Genomic DNA, 25,091 nt, shown 5'->3' on the forward strand with positions numbered 1-25,091 from the left:
CGAAATGACCCAAGGATCAGGAATTATATTGCCAAGTTCTCAGACAGAAAATATTAGACGAGGTACAGGGAGTGCATTTATTTTGACATTTCATTTTCCTGTCTACACAATAAATGAGCGGTTTTGCATTTTGCTATTTGTTCCTAAACGTGACCTTAAAAAGTCTCTACTAATTTGATTGGTTTGATGTTTTTCCGCTTTGCCATTCACAACCGCTAGGGGCGGTATTGGTACATTTTGTTTTTGGACACACCATAAAGTGTTCCTCACATTTCTTTCTTTCGCATTTAAATCAGCAGCAGCCTCTCCCAACATTTGCATAGACTTTCCAAGGAAACTCCAATTTGGTGTTGTAATGATGAGATCCTTTAAAGCTTGTTATTAACTTGATGGGGCTCCGTTCCTGCGATGACAAGTCTTTCCAACCCACAAATGAGTCGGCAGGAAAAACTCCTTAAATTCCGAGCTGTTATTTTTAGGGGGTTTTCAACACAGGCGAGAATGACATGGTGCCTTGAAACAGCCAAGCCAAGCATTTTAGAAAAAAAAAAAAAAAATCTCATTTTTCTCTGTGCGTGTATTTACATCTACAGTGTAGTGACCACAATGAATAAGACAGCCAGCCATCCAGGGAGAGTTCACACTTTTGTTTTCAGGCCATACATAAACATGATTTCTCTCGGTATGATGATGTGAGCTTGTAAATTTAGTCTGCCTCACTCATCTTTTCACTTTCCACCTGGTGAGCATGACCCAAATCTCATGTGTGTGGCTCGACGTCTGTTTTGATACCAAAGCCACGGGTAACAGAGACCACTCACCCCGGCTATGTATTTTGGCTCATGAGAGGGAGCCAAGTGACATTTCAGACGTTAATAGATTCTCATTTTGCGGTTGAGTATTTGTACTTGGACTGACTCCACTTAAGCAAATACATCCTGAATTAAATGTCTGATTTCGCACCAGAGAGGGAGCTCTCATTGTCAATGCCGAGGAGCTAAAAATAGCGGAGAAGCCGTTCGTGAGATTTCATATAAGGAAGCGATGTTACAAACCTGAGGAGAGCGTCGCCACAAAAAGGGCCTTCCGTTTCCCTTTGTGCCGTCTGACTGCTAAGACAACTTTGCATGGTGTTTGGAGGCCTAATGACAAGGCGTAGACATCTCATAGAGAACTTGCATGTTGCCGTGACGATAGGGATGCACGGCATTTGTGTGGTGACCCAATAAAATATTTCTCATCCCCATTTTCATATTATTTTGCATCTAGCATCTGGCGTATTCATAGCTTTGGTTGTTTTATAGGCAAACATTTTGTTGTCTGGTTAGCCATTAAGATTAGATCATATTTGCCCGCAAATGGAATTTTAATGCTCATGTGTTACAGCTTACAGTAATGCGCTCTCAACTTTGGAGTGGTAATTCCAGCAACAGAGCATAATCACGGTCCCAACAGTCAGTTGGGGTTTCAGTTGTAAATCTCATCAGGGACATAAAACAAAGTTAAAAATAAAAACAATCAGCATATCTTTTTTGAAACCACCAGAGGATGCGTGGTGTGGTTAGTAAACAATACATATCAGGGGTATTAATAGAATACATTCATTTAATATTGCTATCCGATGGAAACTCAAAACCAAAAATTCCCCCAATGTCATGAACGACTATCAAGCTAACCAAATAATGAAGAAACGGATATAATTATAGCTTGAAAACCCTCTGATTACCCTTATATAACGCTTTTACAGCCGTGGCTGTAACAAAGCACTTTACAGAACATATAAAATAATACAACAAGAACACATCAGAAGCATTTTTATTGACAATGTCTCCATTTTTAGTGCTTGAAATTTGCAAATAAAATAATTTCCTATCTAGCTTGATAACAACTTCCTGTTTGTCATGCTATCAACTCATCTCGCAAGTTAACAATCAAATTTAGCAAATGAGCTAATAATTATAGTCCAGAGCTGTTAAATCCATGCGCTTAAGGAGAAAAAAAAATCTGTCAGTCTGTCTGGATGGACGGATGGATGGATGGATATCACGTGACATGTCCCCCCCCCCAGTCGAACACGTAAAGCTAGCAAAAATGAGTAAGAATTTATTTTGAAAAATAGTAAAATTCTGCGATTCTCTCCTAATCACATCCGTCGGTGCATCTATGTCTCTTGACGCTCGTTCAAGTCTAGTGACGTCACCCCAGTCGTGCCCGCGAAACTAGCAAAAATGAGCAAGAAACAGAGATGTTTGGAAAGCATCTTCAGAAAAGGAAAAAAGAAGAGGCTACGACTTCCAAGTCAAGGTAAGCTGCGTTTAAAAGAAAATTTCTGGAGTCCTACTTAAAATATGAATTTATCGATACAGGTGACTGACACCCTCAGCCCACTCGGCATATGTGGCGGCGACAGGCTAGCTAACGAAGCAATAAAGCCTTCAAAACTGTTTCGGAACATGGAGACCAAGCATCCTGTATTAAAAGACAGACCTTTGGAATTTTTTGAAAGAAAAAAACGAAGAATGACAGAACCACAACCACATCAACAAATGTGACCATCGTTCTTAGTGGCTAACCGTATTGCTAAGGCGAAGAAACCTTTTACCATTGGTGAAGATTTGTGAGAAACAAGCTTCCACTAATTCAACGTAAAGGTGAGTTTTATTTTTTTATATTTGTTATAAAGGCCGGTTTCTGACACGTAACCGGTCCATGGCGCAAAAAAGGTTGGGGACCACTGAGTTAAAGCACCTGTGGCTAAAACTAAACTGTGGAAGTGTTTGCTTTCTGCACTTGGAATTGAATAACCTGAATTTACCTGAATCCATTCCGTTTCTGACAACACTCCACTCCATGTTAGTGCTGTCAATTTACACAACCTAACGAACTACTTTTAGATAACTAGTTCCTGTTTTGCCAACGAATCATCTCGCTAGAGAATTAATTACCTATGTAGGCTACCACAAGGGTTAATGACAGTTTGAATCCATTCCGAATTCAAAATGGATCTGAGTGAATTCCACTCCGGGATTTCCTCGCGTCTGTGTCCAGCCAGCTGCTGCAAAGCGTCGGTCCAATGCTCCTTGCTCGTCTGCTCGCTGCTCAGTTGTCGTCCTGACAGCGTTCGAGTTGTGTGGATGCGACATGCGCGTGGTGGCGTGCAACTAAATCCCGGAGCTCAGCGAGGATCTCATCTCAACAAGACCCGGCTTGAGTGTGCCGCCGTCGGGCTTTAAATACTCTCCAGACCCACTTTGTCACGATCTGCACGGGACTTTTTTTTCTTTCAATTCACCTCCCCACTCCAACCGTTCTCTTTTTAAACGGTGCTCGCGGGCTTTACTTTTGAAACCCCCCCGATCCTCTCCTTGCATATGGAGCTATTCGCCCCGACTTGGATGTATCGACTACCCGCCACCGCCGCCTGTCCGCTGTGAGGCCACCCGAACATGCAGCCGAGCTGAGTCCGTTTTTGTGTGACCCGAAGCTCAGTTTGTGGGGGCCTCCTCCTTTGAACCAGGCCAGCCGAGTTGAAAGGGAGCAGGGTGTCGATCTGAAATTTCCACTCCTTCATCCTTCTGCCACAGTAAGTAGCATCTCCTCAATAGACCCAGAACGTTTAATCTCAATGCAGGAGAAGTGGCTGACTTTAGAACATGTTCTATAATCTCAAGAAATTAGCAATGTAGAGTTTATCGTGTTTGTTTTGAGATTTAGAAGAACTGAATACACGCGTTTGTCTCTGGCCAAGTGCAATATCGTATTTTGGTAACATCTTTGAAGAGCATCTTTAGTAGCTGGATGTCACTTGCTGTCTCCATTTACCTCCATTTGCAGCTATAAAATAAGATCATTGCTCAGAGCATGTATAATTCACGGAGCTCCATGCCAGTCATGCGAGATGATGGCACGCACGCAGACGCACTACACAGACAGACGCACGCTTGCGCACGCAGACAGATGCAGAGTTTTTACAGGCTAGGGAGCAATAACTGCCAGCCCCCCTCTTGCATTTTTGGAGGCAGACTCCTGAGAGCAAGGCACCGCTGACACATCAAGGTTAAAACACAATTCTGATGAACGGTGTTCAATTTTGAGCTCGCATTGCGGCGTTATATAAGGCAACCCTCGTCAAGTAATTGGACATTAATTTAGAAGAACGTGTTCCGAGAAGATGTTGGAGTGAGCGTTTTTATACAGACCTATGAGGTCAGTAGTCAAAGTCTTACAAGGTGATATCCTTGGTGGTCTTCCACGGCAAACTCATCCAATCATGCCTTTATTTGCTGTGGGGCTCCAAAGGGAAGCATGCGATTGTCCAAAATGTCTCGGTGGTGGACCATTAATAAGACGAATGTGCTCATAGTTAGTAATTGATGGAGCCCTGACTGCCTAGTTGTTTTTGGAGCCAGAATTGGTATCTTGGACTTCATAAGTCCTACTAGAACAGGAAAAATAGAACCAGTAAATAAATGTAATAATGAAAAAAAAAAAAGCAATCTAAGTAAAGCTGGGAAAATATAACAAATAAAAAAAAAACTGGCATAAAACGTCATGCCATTTTCTACAAAAAATTATTTTCACTGCAACTAATGTGCACATAGTTCATATTAATGCCTATAATAATTGCATTGTTGATTTTGTTTGCTACCTTGAGTGGAAATGGACACCATGTGCCTGATTAGAAATGCAATAATAATAATGAAAATAATATAATGTTCATGATTATTCATGAAGAAATGTATTTATTTGATCTAAGTAGCGTCATATGTGCAGGCGTGAAGTCAGTTTCTTTGAAACTGTTGCTGTTTTTTTTTTTTTTTTTTTTTTTTACTATATATGTGTTTATACAGTCACTGCGTCATGATGTATCGTCCTTGGCGCAATTATTAATGCATTGTTTCATATGTGTAGATTTCAGTTTTGTTCAAGTCGTCTGAGTGCAAATTTGGGAAGAAATGTGAATGTAAGGTGAAATGCAAAATGGTGGAACAATTATTGGTTCTTCTCTTTAAAGAGGATTTGTGGTTTTTTTTATGTTAGTCCCTCTGAGGTTTTGTTTGTTAGAATTCCATGGTTAGCTGTTTTAAATGCGCCAGTGGACCATTAACGGCCCAAGGTTCCCTCACCAACCCGGTGGTTCAATGTTATCGATCTACTCATTTTAAGTAATCGATTTAAGATTTGGGAGGACTAAATGGTGTCGTATATACGAGGCCGCCATGGATCAATCCATTGATTAAGAGGTGTGTCCCAATACTTTCCATGCGTGAAATGTATCCAGCAGCTGTCAGGGTATGTAAAAGAGGAGCGCTTGTACTTTTCTGGCCGATGCCAAGCCTGCTCATGCTTTTGTGTGATGTCATCTGCATGTCGAGAGATGACAAATTCGGGTTTATTTTTGAACTTTGACGTTTTGGTGTGAACCTAAAATCCTCTTGGCCTGGTGGAAGGAAGGGAGGGAGGAGGCAGGTCCTCCGTTCTTTGACGATTGTATGAAAAAAATCCTGCTTTTCAGCTTGCACTGTAGGCATTGAAAGAGAGCGAGCGGGAGGAGGACAAATGTTCTGCTCCCCCCCCACGCGCATACACTCTCTACCTCCACTCCATCTCTCACCCGAGCCATGCATGCTGCTCGTGTCCATTTGTCGGCTTCATCCCGGGAAGGAAGTGCCATCTCATGTCGCCTGGCTGGCGCAAATGGTTCCAATGCGGACGAGTGTGAATTCTAACGGCTTTTTCTAACTTTCCATTTCCATATCAAAGTGCTTGCATTTCAATAGGGAGAACATGAGCCAGCAGCACCGCCCGCTCTCCTCATTCCTTTCTCCCTCCTCTTCCTCTTAAGCAGCCTCATCCTGCTGCTGGTTGACGATACAGCCGGCGTTTTTTTTGAACATTTTGTTTGTGATTATGATTCAGCGAGAGAATTTGCCGGCCGTAATCTAAATCATCAAACGCCTTTTATAGTCTTTTAGTGGGAACATTGGCCACCTTGGATCACTTTCTCCACTCCCACCCCATCCCCTCATGCCCTGTAGCACACATTGACAAAGATCTGATCTTAAAGGGACAGAATAAAGCATCCAGTGTGTGCGTACGAACTGTAAGCTGATGGAAATGTGTTTACTCACTTTGGCTGCTCGTTTGGCCACAGACATCTAAAATAGCTGGAGGGAATTTTCTCCTCACGCTGTAAAGCTTTGGAACTGGATGTGACACTGAGCAAGCGATTGTGTGCAGCAGAAATAATATTGCTTACACTTTGCGTGCAGCTATTGTGAAGAAAAAGACTCTGACAAGACTGTTTTTGTTTTCCCATGCTCATCATTCTTTTTTTTTCTCTTAGTTGGCTGAAGAGGAAAGTGATAACTCTTATTAGTTTCACAATGGGAATTTTTTTTTGCACGAGGCTCACAATGGAGGACTTGGAATTGGTTTTGCTCTTTTTTATGGGGGTAATGACACCGCAGAAGTAAACCACTGATTTTTGTCATACAACCAAAAAGTGACACTTAAGTCTCGACCAACTTGAAAGTTAACCCATAATGCAGAACACGCATTTTAGTTTGTGTCTTTGGACTCCAGATGTGCAACTCTGCAGATTACCCGAGGGCCAAAAATTTCTTAACATCAAACGGCGACTTAAAGAACTAGAACATGTCCTTAGGTTTAATGCGGCTAAGCGTGTGTTGCTGTAGTCGCAAGAGCTCAGGCCTGCAGTCTTTTTGTTCGAAGCAGTTTGAGAAGTAGCGAGGGGAGGGTAGGGGAGAGGGGGAAGTGACAGATGCTCACCTGCCATCTTCACTCACCGGGCGTGGGCTTTGACAGCTGTCTTGTCTCATTCCCTTTGATGCTCTCGCACTGAAACGTCGGACAACAAATGGAGAAGGCGGCAAAGAGAAGGATGGCCCGCCATGAATCATCGCTGCCGGTCAAGACGGGACGCTTCCGTTCCGATCACAGGATGAGCAGTCACCCACAGAGCCATCCCCGGTTGTATTTATGTGTTAAAATGTTTTCCCTACTAGTTGTTGTGAATTGAATGGAGCTTTTTCACCTTCAAAGTGGCACTGTTGTAAAACGGTTTCCCCTCTTCTCATCTCTGGTATTGCAAAAAAAAAGCCAAAGGTTAAAAACAGTTTGTGGTTGAGATACTACTGAAGCTGAAGTCTCAAAAACTGATTTGAGTTGCATCTGAGCTGCGAAATGTCCAGCATGGTAGGACTTTAAAGTTTGTTCTTGAGGTTACACTCACGATTTATTCACCCCGCTCGTCCGCCATAAGCGAACCCTGAGTGCGCAATTATCTACGACGACTTTTGACTTAACTCGCGTAGGCTAGCGTTCTGTCTCGTTTGTGTGGGAAGGTTGCAGTGCTAACAGTGCAGAAAAGCATGGTCAGGTCATCGCAACTTGATTGTTTTCTTTTTTAAAAGGTTGCTGCTGAGCTACCGCTACGCTTCACGCCTTTTGCTAGCCCCACGCGGCGTCGTGAACCGGCGAGACGAAAACAACCTAGCAACATTTGTCACTTCCAAAATCAATGACAGCAGTGTTGGCAGAAGGTATTGTGGCCCAGGATTAAATTGTAAGTCCCGTAAACTATTTAGATCCCACTTAAGCACAGTAAATGTTACCTGGTGACATTTTGCAAAGATATACGTATATCTCAGGAGGCGTGATTGGCAGCTAGCTTGATGGGAAGACAGATGTAAACACGCGCACCTTGGCGGAGGCCATTTTGTTTATTCACCAAAGTGCTGCCGGGCGAGCTTTCCATCGAACTGTGAATCCCCAGCACGGCTGTTATGTGACTCCCGTAGCCAAATACAAGGAGACAAATGAGCGGAGTGATTACGTGTGTGTGTGTGTGTGGGTAGTTAACTTGATGGATGTGCGCGTGGTGGCGAGGACATCGACGGCGGCAGGGGGAGGAAATCCTCTCCTGTACTACCTACCACCTTCCGTGTTCCAAACGACGGTTAACTTTCCCCCACTGCTTTTAAAATGGATATTTAATGATCAACATAGCCTTAAAGGTCTTAAATCGGATCGCCCCCGTGTATTCCCCCCACTACCCCCCTCGGTGTTGTCAAAGAGGGCGATACGCTTTAAAAAAAAAAAGAAAAAGGAGCTTGTTGCCTTGAGTGATGGATGATCAGAGGTCCGTTTGGGCTGCGCTTTAACCCTTTGCTGTTTGCAAATCTCTCCCAGTTGGGGAGCCGTCGGCGGTGCGTGATGGATGTGTCCCGGGTCTTTAGGCTCCATCTATCACAAGATTAGCACTGACCTGTGAGTTGTCCGGGCCGCCCTCGCTTCTCCGTTTGTCCAACTCTCTCCCTCCTGCCATTAGCACATGTTGCTTTTGTCCCAAGGCGGGAGTTGCCAACGTGGGTCACATGAAGCGTGCGCGCATTTAAAAAAAAAGGGCGCACCGACGCACCATCCATCTTCCTGTGCTTTGTCTCGTCCCCCAAATTCCTAAATAATTTCTTGTAATTACCCAAGAAATTGACATTTCAGTTCATGCTCCACTGCAGAGGAATGTTTCCCGATGAGCTCCCTCCCTCCACCTAGCCCACCCGACCCCGCACCCTTCCCGCGGCATTCTCCATATCATATAAAAATGTAAATCACTCGGCTGATGTAGTGTGACGGTATTATTTCTCATTTGGCGCAGAAAAGTGGGAAAAAATGGAAGCTGGTACAGTGTCTTTCATTTCCCACATGTGCAGTCCACAGCTCGCTTCGACTTTGATTGACAGCCGGTATTCTTTTCTCGGAGCCTTTCGTGCGCAAAAGTTACTCAGTCGAATTAATAGCAAAAAATAATTCGACTGGAATCGCTCCTTGGCTTCCATATTTAGCGCACCGGTGCTGCCGTGCTTGAATGTCACCTCCCACGATATGTCATTGCTGACATTTTTAAATACTTTTGCAAATATAGAACGAATACTCGCATTGTTTTTATGCTGGTGCAAGAGAAGTCTTTTCGTGGTAATCCTCATACAAGATACAGATGAGAATTTAGGTTTCAGTTCCTTGACATGAAGTGCTTTTTTTTTTCTACTAAAGTGCAGCATGGAATGGAGTGGAATGCCGAGGCTTCCAGCTAATCCTTTTCACATTCAAACCCGAAGGCCATTTGGAACAAACCAAAGTACTTCCATCTTCATCTTCTGAAGCTAGTCAACATGTGAATGTAGTCCATGAGCTAAAAAAAAAAAAAGTTGCTAACTTTACTTTCTGTTTTAATTTCTTCAGCAGCCTGTTTAGGCTAGCTAATTCCAGTTTGAATAATAGCGCCCTCTGTTGGTAGCTGCAAAATAACTGTACGGCGAGCAATCAGTGAAATTTCACATGATCCTCCAAATTTTTTAACCATAAAATGAAGTCACAGGCCAGTTTATCACACCACATTTGACCTTCAATGTTATGTCAGATTTAAAGGTGCATGTTTTGTATGACATTCGAGTTACGCGTCTTATCTTGGCTTGGTGCTAGCAGGTTTTTCAAGGTGAGGGGTTATCTCCCAATCCCTTGACAGTTCTCGGGGGGGGCGTGATTGTCAGGTGTTGTCACGTAGGATGGGAAACTACGGCCCGGAATGGCACGGCTTGCTTTCACAACGCGTCAGCTCACTCAGCCGTCTTGCTAGCGCGACGTGTCGACGCAGTCGTCCATCCTCTGCGCCACAGGGGAGCAGCTTTCAAGGGTAATTTTGGCGGCTGCTGTAAGGCAACTTTTAAATCTAGGTTTCAACCGATGAAGCATTAAGGCGACAACCCCCTCGAAAATAAACCAATGATTATGTGGAATCGGAATTTGGCTGCGCTAGCTGGGCTAATTTGTGATAACTTTGTAGCGGCTAAGGGGCACCGATGATCGGTATCTTGAGTTCTGATGAAGTTCTGTCTGCTAATTAGTTCATGGCGGAGTTTTAATTAGGCAACATAATCATCCTGTCATTCAGTAGCTGTCATAAAAGATGTTTTGAAAAGTATGTATTCTTGTTATCAGGGCTGAACACAAGCTTTTCATTTAAATTAGCTTGTTTTGCGGAATAGCCGAGGAGAGATTTCAGTGAATAAAAAAAAAAGTGTGAAATTGGGGGCGGTTTCCCTGCTATTGATGTCTTTTCTGGACTTTTCTAAGCCAGTATACTGCATGGAGACAGTTCCAGTGATGGGAGCCTTGCTTGTTTTCAATGGGAAGGTGCTTCCAAGACCTTTGTTAGAGCGTTTTAATTACAGCAGCGCTGGCTGTAATTGATCCGGGCTTAGAGGGATTTAACTGTCAATGAGAGCGAGCCCGGGCGTTAATACAGCCCAGCCAACGCTTCCACCTTTGTGTGCTCTTTTTTTTTTTTTTTTTTTTTTTCTCCTTCACGTCGTTGACTCGCATCTGTCGGCCTAGCGGTTAAACGGGCCTCACCGGAGCGCCGTCGCCTGTTTCCACTCTAACATGTCTGTTGCCGGGGGTCGCCGCCGCCCTGCTTGGTCTTCTGGCAGAGCGTTCACGGCTCCTTATGTTGTCACCCAGAAGCTTTAAACTTTCATAAGGCTGTTAGATAATGCTTCCCGATGAAGGTGAATTATTGATGGCCTTGTATGAGTGGGACTGGGCAGGCAAGCTTTTAAGTCTCCAAAGCTGCTGCTGCTGCTGCTGCTGTTGGCTCGCTTATCCGGTAACTAAGGGACACAGCACAAACACTCAAGGAATGATGTAGTGGGGAAGAGTGAGGCGAGAATAAAGCAAAGCAGGCAAAGAGGCTGAAAATAAAGGGGGGGGGGGTTTGCATTCCTTACATTGACTGTTTGGTTGCGCCTCAGCTTGGCAACACTGAAAAGCTTTACATCAACGCAACTAGCCTGGGCCATTTTTCTAAAGAACAGAGAAGCAGTATGGTCGCCACCTTCCGCTTCTATTTGTTGATTTCACAGTCGTCTCTGGAACGACAAATGTTTCCAGTCGGGCACCTGAATTAAAACAAGAAGTGTGAGTTATGTCACTTGTTGGTGCTAGAATGGGCATTTGTCAAAGAGGCCTTGTAAATGTTTGTACGTTCGGCCGCTTTAGGTTTGAAACGACTATTTAATCAAGTCCCTTAAGCACGGTGCATACATTCTGACAATCAAATGTGAACATTTGTCTTGCCTTGAAATCAAAGTCAGCAAGTTCTACATGTCTTGGAAAAACTGTCCCGTGGTGTGGGTCCATTATACGTTGGATTCGATGCGCATTGTTCAGCGGTTGTGGCGGCGCATGTTCGCTCTCAGGTCGCCCGATTTGATGCTTTACAAGATTCGATAGTGCTGACGCTAGAATCCAAAGTTATTTTCACGTCTTTCAACGACGCATTAGTTCCGAGTTTTCCTTTGTTGTTCGGTGTAATGCAGGTAGCCTTGGTGCCCTCCTAATGGGGAAAAATGGAGAAATCTTTTTTTTCTCTTCAATGTAATGGTGTGAGTCATTTGCTTTTGGATGAAGGTGCCATTCTGTGTTCCTTTAGTGTCATAATCTGATTTTAAAAAGATTGTTGTTACAGTTCCAAAACAGCAGCACCCACATGGTAACATATTTCTAAATTAAAAGAGTACACTGTTCCATGTAATACTTAGTACCTCTTTGTTTCTCCAAAAGATTTCCATTCATTTTGGTTTTATACTTCAGGTTCACTTGATGAAAATTGTAACACACCAGGAACATTGTTTCCTATTGTTCCAAACAATTATAATAATTAAAAAACCTCCCCCGTGTCGAATAAATAAATGCCCCCAGCCACCATTTATGGAGATGTCATGATTATTGTGATGAAGCTTCACATGTATTTGTCTAAAGTCATGGTACTTTATTAGCCGCTCGCTAGCTGATCCTAATAAGCTCGTAGTTAGCGTTATCTCTCGATGCTATTTCAACAAGTGACAGATTGTGTGATTAGTCAACGCACCGGGGTCGTAATTAACACCGAGTACAACTCCCGAGATGCCGAGCGACGTCGTCAAAACGCGCTCACGATTTGGCTGAAAGCTTCCAGCCGAGCAAACAAAGTCAGGAATTGTGTTTTCAGCTGTTTCTCCTTTGCACGAACCAGTTAAATTGGCATGGAGTCAGAGACACGGTAGATAAATCTGCTCAGGGTCACCTTTGAAGAAGAAAATAAAGCAGTTTTAGACGACAGCTAGGGAACAAGGTGGTAATTTTGGTGCATTGAAAGGCAAAACAAAAAAAATGAGTCAGACTTGTTCAATTTCCCTGTGCTAATGCACCAGATTGATTGTCTGTGTCTGGTTTCCAAAGAAACGGTAAACGTTTTCCAAATTAATAGCCCATCAATGTCCAGACTAGCGGCATGTGTTTGGCTGCATATATTAAGTCTGTGCATCATTTCCGGAATACAAGCAAACTGTAGAGGCGGGCAATATGGCCAAAACAGTAATAGCTGCTTCTTGTGATTAAACACTAATGCATCTTTAAAAAGACCAGAGTAGTAATTCAGAATAATCACACAAATTAAATGCTATTAAATTGTAACACGCGGGTATAAATTTTGCCAAATATAATTACAAGGTACGTTTGGATGATGGGTTAATTTATCATAATTTAATATAAGCAAAAATGATGAACTGAGCCCATTTATGCCGTCATGGTTTGTTTTTTGGGGGTGGTATTCTAATTATATTTCATGTGCAATTTAAAATTTTAAAAATTACTGAATTATAGTGGAATCATTTTATCGCGGATGATTTTAAAGAAAAATAAGCATGAACCAGTAATTCTATTTGGAAAAGTCATTCAAGTGTAGTACCGTAATTGCCGGACTATAAACCGCTCCGGATTATAAACCGCACCAGCTAAAATTCAGGGATATTTCAGTTTTTTTTCTTACATAAACCGCATCGGACTATAAGCCGCACGTGCACACGAGTTTTTTACAAAGAAAGACAGTACATAGAAAGCCTTTTTAATGTTTTAATAACATACTTGAACGTGTCTTTCTAAACATTGCCTGTGACGCAGTAGTATCCATAAGTACGCCGCGCCGCCGTTTAAGGTTCAAAGTAACCTTCTGAATAAAATGCATTAAAAGTTGACATTCATTACAACTTGTTTTTGGTGAGCAAAATGTCAGAAGAATTGAATTTAAATGCTGATTGATTGGGTTTTAATACAATGCAGATGGTCCAAACAGCGCCACTACTTTGTGTAATCTCTGAGTGACATGGCAGAGTAAGAGAAAGGGTTTGGAGCTCAGGTGTCAAACTCAGGGCCCGGGGGCCAGATACGGCCCGCCACATCATTCTATGTGGCCCGCGAAGACAAATTGTGCATCAAATTCGTGTGTCATTACTAGAATTGCAAATAGTCTTCACTTTTAATATCTTTTTTTAAAAATATTTGACCAGTTTGTACTCGTCTGATTTGAAAACGAGTTATTTGTCAGTTTGTTTTGTAGTTTTTACTGTATATAATAGTGTTAAGAGTAAAAGTGATCAAGTCATCACAAAAATCACGAAAAAAATCTTATATAAGCCGCACCTGACTAGAAGACGCAGGGTCCAAAATTTTGGAAAAAAGTCACGGCTTGTAGTCTGGAAATTACGGTATTTATTTTACATATGCAATGCCAAAATCATTTTTAAATGTATTTAGATTAAATTTATACTAAGCCTTTTTAAACGAGGATTATTATTTTATGCATCGTTAATTTCCTTAAGAAAACTTTTTGTTTCACGTCTAAATCTTTGAATCAATTGTACGATTGAATTATTCCATTGATTACTCAAAATATTACCTTTGATTGAAGTTCAATCCAACCAAACGATATACGTAGGTATATATTAGTGTTGAACTTCGACCTGTAGTAATTTAATCGACATCTTTTCTCACAGTGTTCAAACACTAGAAGACTGTCAAGTGTTAAAAAGCTCCATAATAGTTTTGGCAGCTGTCCCACGGGACTCACTGGGCCCGACGATTACTCCACACGGCCTTGTGATATGAGGCAATTTTTACATAACGACACCTCAACGCCTTGGTCCTGTGAATTAAATCCAATTCCGAGTGTGGTTTTCTGTTGTTAAATATCACGGGGAATCCTGTCAAGACTCACGAAGCGAGCGCTCCAATAATTTTCTCATGGGAAAAACCACACGCCTCAGGTCTTGTAGTTGTTCTACAGATATCGCTGTTTTTATTAGCAGGTGTTTTATGTGTTCGCTACCCATTGCTTTTGTGCGCGATACCCGCTGGAAACAAAACGATAATACGACTAAATTAACCCATTAATTATAGCTTATTTCTATCAGTTTTTAGCCAACGCCGTTTTCGTAATTGAGTCGACATCACAGCCATTTCGGAGACGCTGGTTTTAACTGCTGATTAAATTGCGAGCGGACTGTCTCAAAAGACCCCAGCCCCCACCTTTGCAAAAAGTGCAATGGTGATTTGTACTGCGGCACTGCCGTGTTTAGACCTCAAATGTAATTGCGTGTTGATTTTCCAGGAACGCAGCGGCGTTACTAATTAGCTCGAGAGAGCCGAAATAAGGTGTGCGAAAGCACTGAAGACGCTTAATGAGCAGAGACCACACGTAGCCGCTCAATAAACTCCGTGAAGCTGATTGGCTCGAGCAGTAGGGGAAAAAAAACATGGTACCCTCGGGTGAAACTGAACTTTGAATGTCGAACGAAGGCGCTGTCCGTCGAGGTGATGAAACTGGGCTGTAACTGAGATTGAGCGGCACAGTCGTCGTTAAATCATAACAAATTGCGCAAGAGGACATTTTGCAGAAACCTGATGAAATAGGAAAGGATAATCCAAACTCGCTAGCTGCTAGCTAGCCCATGTGGTCTGACCTTTCGCTTACTACTTTCCTCTACGGGCGTTCATACTCATTTTTTGCTTGTCTGCTGCAGAGGCGGAAAAATGTTATCGGGTCTGTCATGTCGGCGTGTGCTCTCGATTCTTGCTGGCTTGGATTCAAATTTCTGTTTGTTAGTGTTTTTTAACCTTTGCAAGTCAAGACTTTGTAAGTAAATCGGTGTGAGCGTGATCTGTTCGCTGATGGAGTTGAGGAGTTTCTTCATGTTGTTATTTTAGGCGAGGGAGGGAGGGAGGGGCGAGGGGCGGTCACATATTCCTTTTAATAATGCAATTTAACATCAGAGCGAAATGGAGGTGAGCCATTTGTATGCCCGAGAGGGAAGACCTTGATGTGGTGGAGAGGCAGATTGCTTCATGATGATTTGAGGTCGATTTTTGGTAAAAAAAAAAAAAAAAAAAATTCAATGAATTTTAAGACATCCAGCAGATAGATTTGTCCCCATTTTCGGCATAGAGTGAGCTGCTTGTGGAGGCGAGGCGCTTTTGGATGCATGTGGCTGATGAGCACAGCAAAGCTTTTTAAGAAAGAAGTGTGGAGGAGGTGACAAATGTTTTTTTTTTCTTCCATAAATATTCAATTAAAAAACAGTCTCCACTTTGTTATCCCCACGATGGCGAGGAGCAGCTCGACGCTCGTCTGCGGTGACCCTGCGGCGCTTCCAAGGTCAGCGCATTCACGTCGAGCGCGGCTACGGAGATCAGCGTGACTGACCTGCGAATGTTTGTCAACCAACCTGACATTGGCTTTTATGAAAGGACTTGTTCAACTGCGGGCTTTCAAAAGTCTCTTCTGTCCGCATCACTTTACAACGTCAAAATGGTTCCTAATTTTTCAATAAAGTGGTAAGACTTTTCAAATAGTTTTGCTGGCTAATTAGAAGAAACCTTCTGCCTCTTTTTTTGAACGGTTCGTCCTTGTTTGCGTGACTTTTTTTTGGTCACCCTTACTGTGTTTCTCATTGTCCATCTGGCCCGGCAGCTCTCACTTTGTCTTATCTCGGCCTCCATCATTTGGCTCAAAGCCTCAAAGGCACCAACTGTTGTGTGTGCTTTCAATAAACCAACGCGACTCCGCAGGCTTCAGGGGCTCAGCATTCTGGCCTTCGTCGAGCCACATTGGAGAACATTTGACCGCCATCTCCCTTTCTTTGTCTGGGGGGGGAAAAAAAAGAAAAGCACAATAGCTGCGAGTGTTTTTGATTTGCGGTGGAATAATGTCGGAACAATGTTGTGAATAATCAGCTTTTTCCTGGAACATCCTAAAAACACCTGTTGGAATGTAATTTACTGCGTTTTTGAGTGATCCATCAAAAGATCGCTTCAGATAGATTAGGTTCAAAGTGACATTCACTTTGAATTCATATTTTGATGAATGTGCCGTGGCGTTTGTTTACTCAACTGAAGATTGGTGGAGTAAGTTTTTGATTACTTTTTGGATCCCGATTTAAGTGGCTTTTTTTTTTTTTTTTTTGCAGCAATTTTTGCTCACATTTTATTTTTAATATTTTGTGGGTCCCAATTTTAGTGGCTTTTTTTTTTTGCAACAATTTTTGCTCACATTTTATTTTTAATATTTTGTGGGAACATTTTTCAGATTTTTTTAATCACAATTGTGGTAAACATTTTTGTCTACCTAATAAACAATATTACATGGTAACTTGTATATTTTTCAACCCTTGAATAACAAGGCGAATTTATGTTTTGCAAAACTAGCCGGCCAGAACTTGCAGCGGAGTAGGCGGAACTAATAAAATGCATAGCTCCCCATAACATAAACATTGTGGACCTATCAGTTGTGACAGATGCCGTCTCCACAAAATGTAAAAATATCTTTAATACTGCGAGGGGAACACTTTCACGACATTAGCACCGCAATCCATATGAGGGATGATTACATTTAGATAGGTGCTGCTGTTTTGGTTCGCAAAAGAGTTCAGTTAGGTTCAGCAGTTTGCAAGACCCTCGGGGGTCTTTTTGTATCCAACCAAAAATCCAAAAGGCATTTGTCACTTTTAAAGTCAGCTGTGTTCAGTTTTGGGTTTTTTATTATTGTTTTATTATTCCAATGTGAGCAACGCTACATCGCCATCTACAATATTCGCTTTTGTTACGACTCCTCCCTTACATAGACAGTATATCTTAGCAGCTGCCATGAGGAAATGCAAACTGACTTAGGTTTCTGGAAAAGTTGCTTTTGCTGGTGGAGACGAGAACATGATGCATCAGATGGCGTCGTTACATTCGTGACGTCATACGAGGAAAACTATAAAATCTAAAAAATCTAAGAGCTGTTTTTACTTTTTTTTTTTCCCAGTTTTAATATTTGGAGAAAATTTTCGGTAAATTTTTTTAGACCTTTTTGGTGTCATTTAGTAATTTTTTATAATTTATGGTTTTGTGAATTTCTGTGCCCTAATTTTGTTTACCATTTAGATTAGGTTTTTTTTTGTTTTGTTACTTTTGGGTACCACTTATTTGTTGTCAATTTAGGGAAAGATATTTTGGTTGAATTTTTCTTCACAAAGATGAAACATTTTTGCATTTTGGGCAAACATGTTCTTGATTTCTTGTTCACAATTTTCTCAGGTTTGTTTGAAAAGTTTTGTTCCCAATTCTTTCAGCAACACTCTTCTTTTTAAGAATATCACTTTTTTAAACCTTTTTTTCAAGGATATAAATGAAGAGTCTTGAAAGACCGAACATCTGCCCATAAGCGCCAGCTGCATTCAGTTTACGTTTTGTTTTACTGTTGCGACGCTAGCAACCCTACACCGCCATTTACAACTGCGGCTCCTCCTCTGTAACATATATCTTATCAACCGCGATGAGGAAATGGAAACTGACGCCTGATGTTTCTGGCAAGTTCTCGGGTGGAGACGAGGAAATGACACCGCATCCCCCGTGGGGCTTGGAAGCTGCGGTCCTGACAGTCGTAACATGACAAAGGACTGTCACGGGAGCGTCGGGAAAAGAATCCAGGGGGTGTTCGTCAACCGTTTTCTGATGTTCTAGCTCACATGTGTTACATGTAGGGCAGTGGGGGAAGGGTAGAATGTTATTCAAAGAGTGGAAGTTGAATCCGTCTGGTTTGCCTATTTCAACTGGTGTGAGAGCTGCACTTGGACTTGCACATTAGTTTTGGGCCTGGTCCCACTTGATTATGTATGTATGTGCTTTTTATCTGCCCCCCCCTCCCTTCTTGGTGCTGACAATTGAAAATAAATTAACATTCCCCAGGCTTTATTTTGGTCTCCTCTAAGCCTTTGGAGAAAAACTCTGAGGCGAAGCCAGGGGGGTCAGGCCGTACTCACAGGCTGTCAATCCTCCTCTGCGACCCTTCCGCCCCTTTTCTTTTCGCACCCTCCCGCCTCCGTTTTTCGGCATTCCCTCTCCCACCGCTAAGCCTCCTTCCCTCCTTTCACCGGACGCCTCTCCAGCTCAAGTGAGGCCAGGCTTTGTCTCTCACGTTAAGACATGCGGGGCCGTCTCCCCCGTCCAGGCAGTTGTTTTAATTATCGTTTCAAGCGCCCACCATTCCTCTTTTTTAAACGTTGATCTTATTATTCCTATCAGGTGGACGTGAAAAATTCACCACACGCTGCGACGTTTACCATTTATCTCAAGCGATGATAGATCCCCCTGCTCGGATTACAACTGGAGACGAAAGGAAAACAGATGTCGGGAATGTTTGCGTATCATTACTCATTTTGTTGGTGTTTTTTTTCTTCTTCTTTTTTGTGGTGTCATTTTTAGACAAATATGCTGTTAATTGAAATCTCAAGGGGCTTAATACAGTACAGTATGTACTTTATTGAGGGAACATAAAAAATGGAATTACTTTTTATTTCATTGGTCATGTTATTGAATTTATTATAGTGAGGCAGAAGGCAGTGATAGTAACTCATAAATCTTCGTTAGCTTCAGCTGTCCGGATAGCGATTAGCAACAATATGAAACGTTGGAGTCATATTGATGAGCTGCTCGTTTGTAATAAGTAGATTAGCATTTTCTATTAATCATGGTCTTGGCAACTCTAAAATACTACTTTAGAGATTTATAGCACAAGTGGACAGACAGGAAATTGTTCATTTTACGACAACTAGCTATGTTGATTGCCTGGAATTGATTGACGGATTTATCACATCTAGAAATAGTCAAACAAAATGAAGTGCACTACTTCTTTCGGTCCCTTTTTGGTGTAAAATTTTACCAAATTTTGGAGGGTTGCTAATATTACGATTACGAACGAAAAACTCTTCCTCTGTGTTAGCATTTAGCATGTACACTCATTAGCTTAATATCCATTATGTCTTACCTATAACAGACTAGAAATGTTAGTATTTATTATCTTAGCTTTATTAGCTTTTTCTATTTCCTCTTTAATGGCGGATAAATTTTGTTGCCAACATTACAAGTTTTCAGTGCAAATTTCCAAAATTTAAGATAAAACACTGACTAGTTCTATTAGCATTAACTTGTTCATTCATAAGCCTGGTATGTTTAGCTCAATTCCATTTCCTTTGAAGTGAGCAAGACATTAGCTTTTCAACACGCTTTGCTGATTCACATTTCAGGCACAAATTAAAAAATCTTTTGCGGCAGGGTGAACATGGCAGCCACCGGCTCAATTACCTCTCGGTTTGCTTTGAATAACTCCAATCTGGAATGAACCTCAGGTATGATGCTCACTCCTCATCCCCCTTTTTGATGTGAAGTGATGTCACTCAGTGCTTTATGAATAGCATCACGATGTTAATCATCTAATCCCATTTCCTCGAGTCCTGCTGAAACCCCAGCAAACAAACAGTATTTTTAAAAAAATGCACTCCGGCCGGCTTAAAAGGGAGAAAGCAGACATGTTACGCAGCAGGGTGATGTTGCATGCGCCGGATAATCGGGAGGAAAAGGACCCCGGGGTGGCGAGAGCAAGCCTGCATTGGCTGGCTCTCACCCCCTGGTGTCTGGAGGGGCTCCTGGGCTCAGCAGGCCGGAAGGAATGGGGGACGGCCCCTCGACAACTTCCCCTCTCCTCCTGTCAGCTACCATTAAAGTAAGCACGTGGCTCCCAGCGGGGGGGCCTCATACTTGGAGATAAATGGGCATGTGCATATGTAGGAGGGAGAATTGGTGCCCTGCCCGCCGCTGAACTGTTGGTTTACCGCTACGATTTGACAGTTGAGCAGCCAACGCGGATGGCAAATGAAACCATAACCACCCGAGTTGAAGAGGTGCCTTGGCTGGAAGTGTGCTGCCTTGCTACCGGGGCATGATCAAAACCAAATAGCAATAAATGAGCCCTCTGTGTCATGCTAGTATGGCGATCCAGCTGGCAGTTGGACCTTGATCACTTATAGGATGACTTCAGTGGTGACCTAAAATGTGCTAATTTGAGGTTTTAGTGGGCTTTATTTTGAGGTGCCAAAAATATTTGGCATTAAGGCGTAGAGAGTCTTGATGGAAATATGTAGAAGGTTGGAGTTGACTGTAGTGTATACCACCCAAGATTTCTCATGCATCCCTTTGGAAAATCTGATGAAAGCCCTGCCTTGGTACGATATTTTGTTGAAGTTGTTCCTGGGTGTGTGTAGCGTCTTTCCAACACTTTTGTTACCAACTGTTGCCTCCAACATCAAGGCGTCATCCATGAAATTATGTTCAATCGGTAATTGAAGATGCTACAAAACCTTCAATTAATTACGTAGACATCGTACAATACGGCGCCTGTTACCAGTGTTAGCGGCTAACTGCTAGCAAGATCTGTCAGACTATTTTTTTTTTTGGTCCCAAGATTATTTTTCAAACTCTGTTGAATTGACTCAGTAAATTTAAATGCTGACGGCCAGTTCCTACTGATCAATTTTTAACAAACGTGCCTTCAAAATCGCTATCATGGTCCCAGATTTACCAGGCAAACATTTTTTTATTTGATATGAATACTCATTTTGGGGGAAATCAAATTCTGCTTAAACACCAATAAAATCTTATGCTGACACCGTTTACAAATACACAAAATGCGTCCCATTGTGATTCAAGTTGCACAAATTCTCTCAGATGAGTAATTTGACATCCAAAGGCGACACTCGGGTGGGTAAGAATTAATCACGAAGGTCGATGGGGCTTTGACAACTACCATGTAGCCTGTTGTGTCGGATGGCAACCACACGGGAATAAACAATACACAAAATGTAAATGCATTTATGTATCCCTGCAACGGGATGCGTCTGTGTGTGGCATTTGACTGCTTCTTGCTGTTTGACTCCAGTAAGCAGCTTATCGGTTTGTTGTGTTAGCTTGTCACAAGCTGCAACCTTTTGCTGCTTCTGTAGACAAAGGCCTGGTTTTTTTTTGGTACCCCCTCGCACTACCCTCGATAAGGAAGAAGACAAAAAAAATAAGCTCACAAAGCAGTCGTGTCTGCGTTGCCGGAGCGACAGCCATGGTTTTTTTGTTTTTTTTCCCCGCCATCTTCGTCAGGAAAACGAAGGGGAACGGAGAATGAAGCATTCATTGGTGACGCGTTGGCGTGTCTCATAAAGGTGCCAAGAACACCATTTACTTTGTGTTGGCGCTGGCTGATTTTCAAGTGTGAAATGCAAAAGTTTTCAACTTCATTCCTCAGTCTTTTTTATTCAGCCGAGCAGCAGGTGAGGGGAAGGTGTTGCTAGGATGAAGCGCAGTTAGAACGCTGAGAGCCCAATAGCACAATTAATGAGTCGTACAAATTGAAGCTCTTTATTTGAACCCTCCTGTCAGTTCGGTTCTTCTTCATCGAAAGAACCTGACATTTTCTTTTTGGCCTTTCCTAGGAGCGCTTCAAAAACTAAATTTACTGGATTGCTACCAAATTTTAAATCTGAACAATCAATCGGACGGTCGAATTTCAGTCTAGCAGCGATGACACAAACATGAAATTATTAAGGCGATATGGTTGGTTAATTTGTAAAATGTAGTTGAGCTTATTATCTAGGCATTCAATAGCAAGAAAGATAATCTTCCTAAAATGAGCCTACATACCTAAAAGCAGATCAATCCAGACTTTGGAGATGTTTGGAAGCACCGCCGCCGAGTGTGCCGCCGACAGCTGACAGCCGAGCGGACGTAACACCATTAAGCGGCGTCAAGTGTGCAAATGTTAAATCCTGATTAGTGTTCTGCGATTAATGCGGACAAGGCATCCGCGTTCAAGTAAAGCCCGATGAAACATGGCACCGCACACGGCATCGTAAATCCGCGGCTGGGATTTTAATTATGACATCACTGCCCATTTTGCTCCATTTTAGCACTGACTTTTCTTTTTTTGGTATTCCTGCAGATGCGAAGATGACCGGTGATGCTTTGCAGAGCACCACCACCCGTCGTTGACTTTGCTCCAGCTTCCTGATCCGGCCTCGGAAAACGCAAATTTTATTGGACGGCTTGTCCAACGAGGTGGGGGGGGACACAATGGCCTCTTCGCCGTGGAAGCGTCCGGCCTTTTCATGCCTTCTGCTTCTTCTCTACTGCTGTCACTGTTCACAAGGTGAGTTACCATGGTTTACGGTGTAATAACAATTCAGCTAACCTTTCCAGAAGTGTTTTTATATATTTATTTATTTATTATTTTTTATTAGAAATGCGTTGAATTTGTAAAGGCTCCACACAAATAAGGGACTGAAGAGCTGTTCAGCAGCAAGGTTGCGTTTGAGCTCTACTTGAAATGCTTTCATCCTTGAAGATGAAAAGGTGTTTCAAACGTGTTGCGATGAACTCATTAAAAAAGACCTATGCAAGATTTACAGCATAATGTGTTTGAAAATTTATTTTATATTGCCACTGAATTACTGGGCCAGTTTTGCCCGGGTGTTTTTGTCTCATGAAATTAGCCCAACCCTCCAAATTGGGGGGTGGGGCTTGTGTTGCCATGACTACCAAAGATAAAGTTAGCAGTATGTAACCAGGCAAGTTAAGCCCCTTTGTATTTTAACGGACGTCGTTAGCTAACGCTAACCTAGCACCCCCCCTACCCTTCCCCACTCCAGCCATTTTGAGAAGCCAACCCCCCCTGAGGAAATATTTCTTTGACTGCCGCCCCAATCAAATTCCTCGCCGGACGTATACCTGTCACCATCAAAAGCGAGACCCTTGATTTGGTGCCAGAGCCATGAAAAGGAACGCCTCTGTGTTTTTTAATTGTCCTCGGCGACATCCAAAGCCTTCGTTTCTGCCTCCTTGCTTCACTTTTTTGATGGCAACGTTTGGCTGTAATTACAAGGATTGTCACAAAACACTCCCGTCTGCTACATGGCCATCAAAACCACCGATGCCGCCGCTCGGGCCGCTTGATGACGATCATTACACCTCCCCCACCCCTTTTTGTTCCCATTGTACCGGCAACAAAGTCAGCCAAAATCACACGCTTGCGCGCCGAGCATTGATTGCGGGTTATATCGTGCCTTCTCTTTGAGGCAGCTTCCTTTTCGATTTGAATTCAGTCATTGTCTTTTTTTTTTTTTCTTCTTTTGATGGATTTATCGCTGGATGCGATGATAAACCAGCCGCCAGAGCGGTCTTTCATTGATTTGTGGATTTATTGACGGCAATACGTCTTACACACAAATACCGTGGCGGCTCTCGAAGAAAAGACGTCAGCGTTTGGCTTCAAGGTTGAGTCGAGTCGACCTGGAGAAACGTTTAAAAAGACAGAAAAGCGCTTGGGTATGCAAAAGGACGGGGTTTTGGATTACGTACGTCCGACGGCCCCTCGGTGCGAAGAACGCACATTAACCGTTGGTCGATAGGGAAGGAAAACAATATCGGAATCTATCTGCTTTGTGTTCACCTCCAGCTGGTTGTAGCCTAAAGATTCCCATGCTGAGCTGAGAGCCCCTTCAGTGTTTGCTAATGACCTCCTGCCCCTTGAAAGCAAAGACGATAATCAGCTTCTCACCCAAAACTAAGCTCACACATATCACTTGTATTACTCTCTCTTTGACTAGCCAGAAAATGGAGGCTAGCTTGAACTCACTGTTGCACACACACTCGAGCTTGCCGATTACAACAATTGAAGAAAAAAAAATACTATATATATATATATATATATATCCTGGGTTTATTAAAGTCAGCTCAAGATCATCTTTTGGAAACAAGCAATAATTAATTCATTGCCGACTTTGATCCAAAGACGCTCAATACTTGGTTCTTGTTAACGTGCGTCCAGGTTCTGACACTAACCTAAGTGGAAAATTGCTAGGTGCCGCCTCCCCCCTTCCACACACATTCCACGTCAGTCCATTTCTATAGAACCTGAAAAAAGCTGCCAAAGTGGTGTCTTTTTATTGGAGCCACTTTTCATGCTCGTGCTAGTACAGTGTCTAAACAAACATTTGCCCTTTCCTCCACCGTTATGGCACAACAATCAAACCGTTTGTTATTTAAACACCGGAGCCGAGCAAGAATGTGAACAAAGCCCGCAGGAAGTAATCCCCCCTAAATCTGCCCTTTCTTTACTCGCAAGACTCCGATTTCAACATTCATTGGCTCACAATGGCTGCGTGCTGGTGCACTTGTGGCCGCCGCCGCCGCCGCCCTGCCGTCTTTCATCTGCGGACCCAAACAGACCTGGTACCAAAGTTGGCGTTCGCTATATAACAAACGGCACAAGAATGCGGCTGAGTATAAATAACGAGCGTACTCGAAAGGAATTTAAACAGACGTCTCCATAAAGTCACGGTTCTCCAAAGTCGTAAGCGCAAAAGTACCTGTACTTAACATTTAATAGACTCTCGTGGCTGTAATAAATGTGATGGGGCAAAGATGACGTCCATATATTTCGTATGAGAGCAGGCCGCCGTTTGGTTTCTGGGTCTGACCCCGAGCGAGTCCGCTTTCAAAGAAAGTACTGTATCCAAAATCCAAAAGTATTTCTTTGAAACTTCTGCATATGTATTCAGCTTGCTTTTTTTGTGGCCGTATTAAATATACATGAAAGCTAAATCCAGCTGCTTTTTGCTGTCCTTTTCTTCCGCCCCATTGTTTGTCAGCGCTTAAAAGCAAACTACAATTACAGGAAAGAAAATGTCATGTGGCGGTTGAACCTGATATTATGTTTTTATTTTATTATTTCGGATTTATTTCCTCCGGATGTAGTTTGCGAGACAGGATGAATTTTGCTGGAACCAGGGGTGTGAAATTTAAGTACCGCTATATCTTTTTTATTTATATTTTTT

The 25,091-nt window shown here is 42.6% G+C and overlaps 1 protein-coding gene across 3 annotated transcripts in view; it reads left to right on the top strand.

Moving 5' to 3' along the window:
* The first annotated feature begins 2,201 nt into the window (after positions 1 to 2,201).
* The window catches only part of adgrl2b.1 (adhesion G protein-coupled receptor L2b, tandem duplicate 1), an 88,228-nt gene continuing 65,338 nt past the window's right edge, over positions 2,202 to 25,091 (top strand). For 2 of the 3 annotated variants that reach the window (XM_088395523.1, XM_088395524.1), the window contains exons 1-2: positions 2,988 to 3,583; positions 22,199 to 22,405. In XM_088395523.1, the coding sequence (XP_088251649.1) occupies positions 22,330 to 22,405 (76 nt within the window). In that variant the 5' untranslated portion in view covers positions 2,988 to 3,583; positions 22,199 to 22,329. Of the gene's footprint in view, positions 2,305 to 2,366; positions 2,652 to 2,987; positions 3,584 to 22,198; positions 22,406 to 25,091 lie in introns of those variants that run through there. The other variant, XM_088395522.1, reaches the window with a different exon arrangement.

The sequence above is a fragment of the Syngnathus floridae genome, chromosome 14, assembly GCF_059516105.1.
Source record: "Syngnathus floridae isolate MCC-2025c chromosome 14, RoL_Sflo_1.0, whole genome shotgun sequence".
In the NCBI taxonomy this organism is placed as follows: domain Eukaryota; kingdom Metazoa; phylum Chordata; class Actinopteri; order Syngnathiformes; family Syngnathidae; genus Syngnathus; species Syngnathus floridae.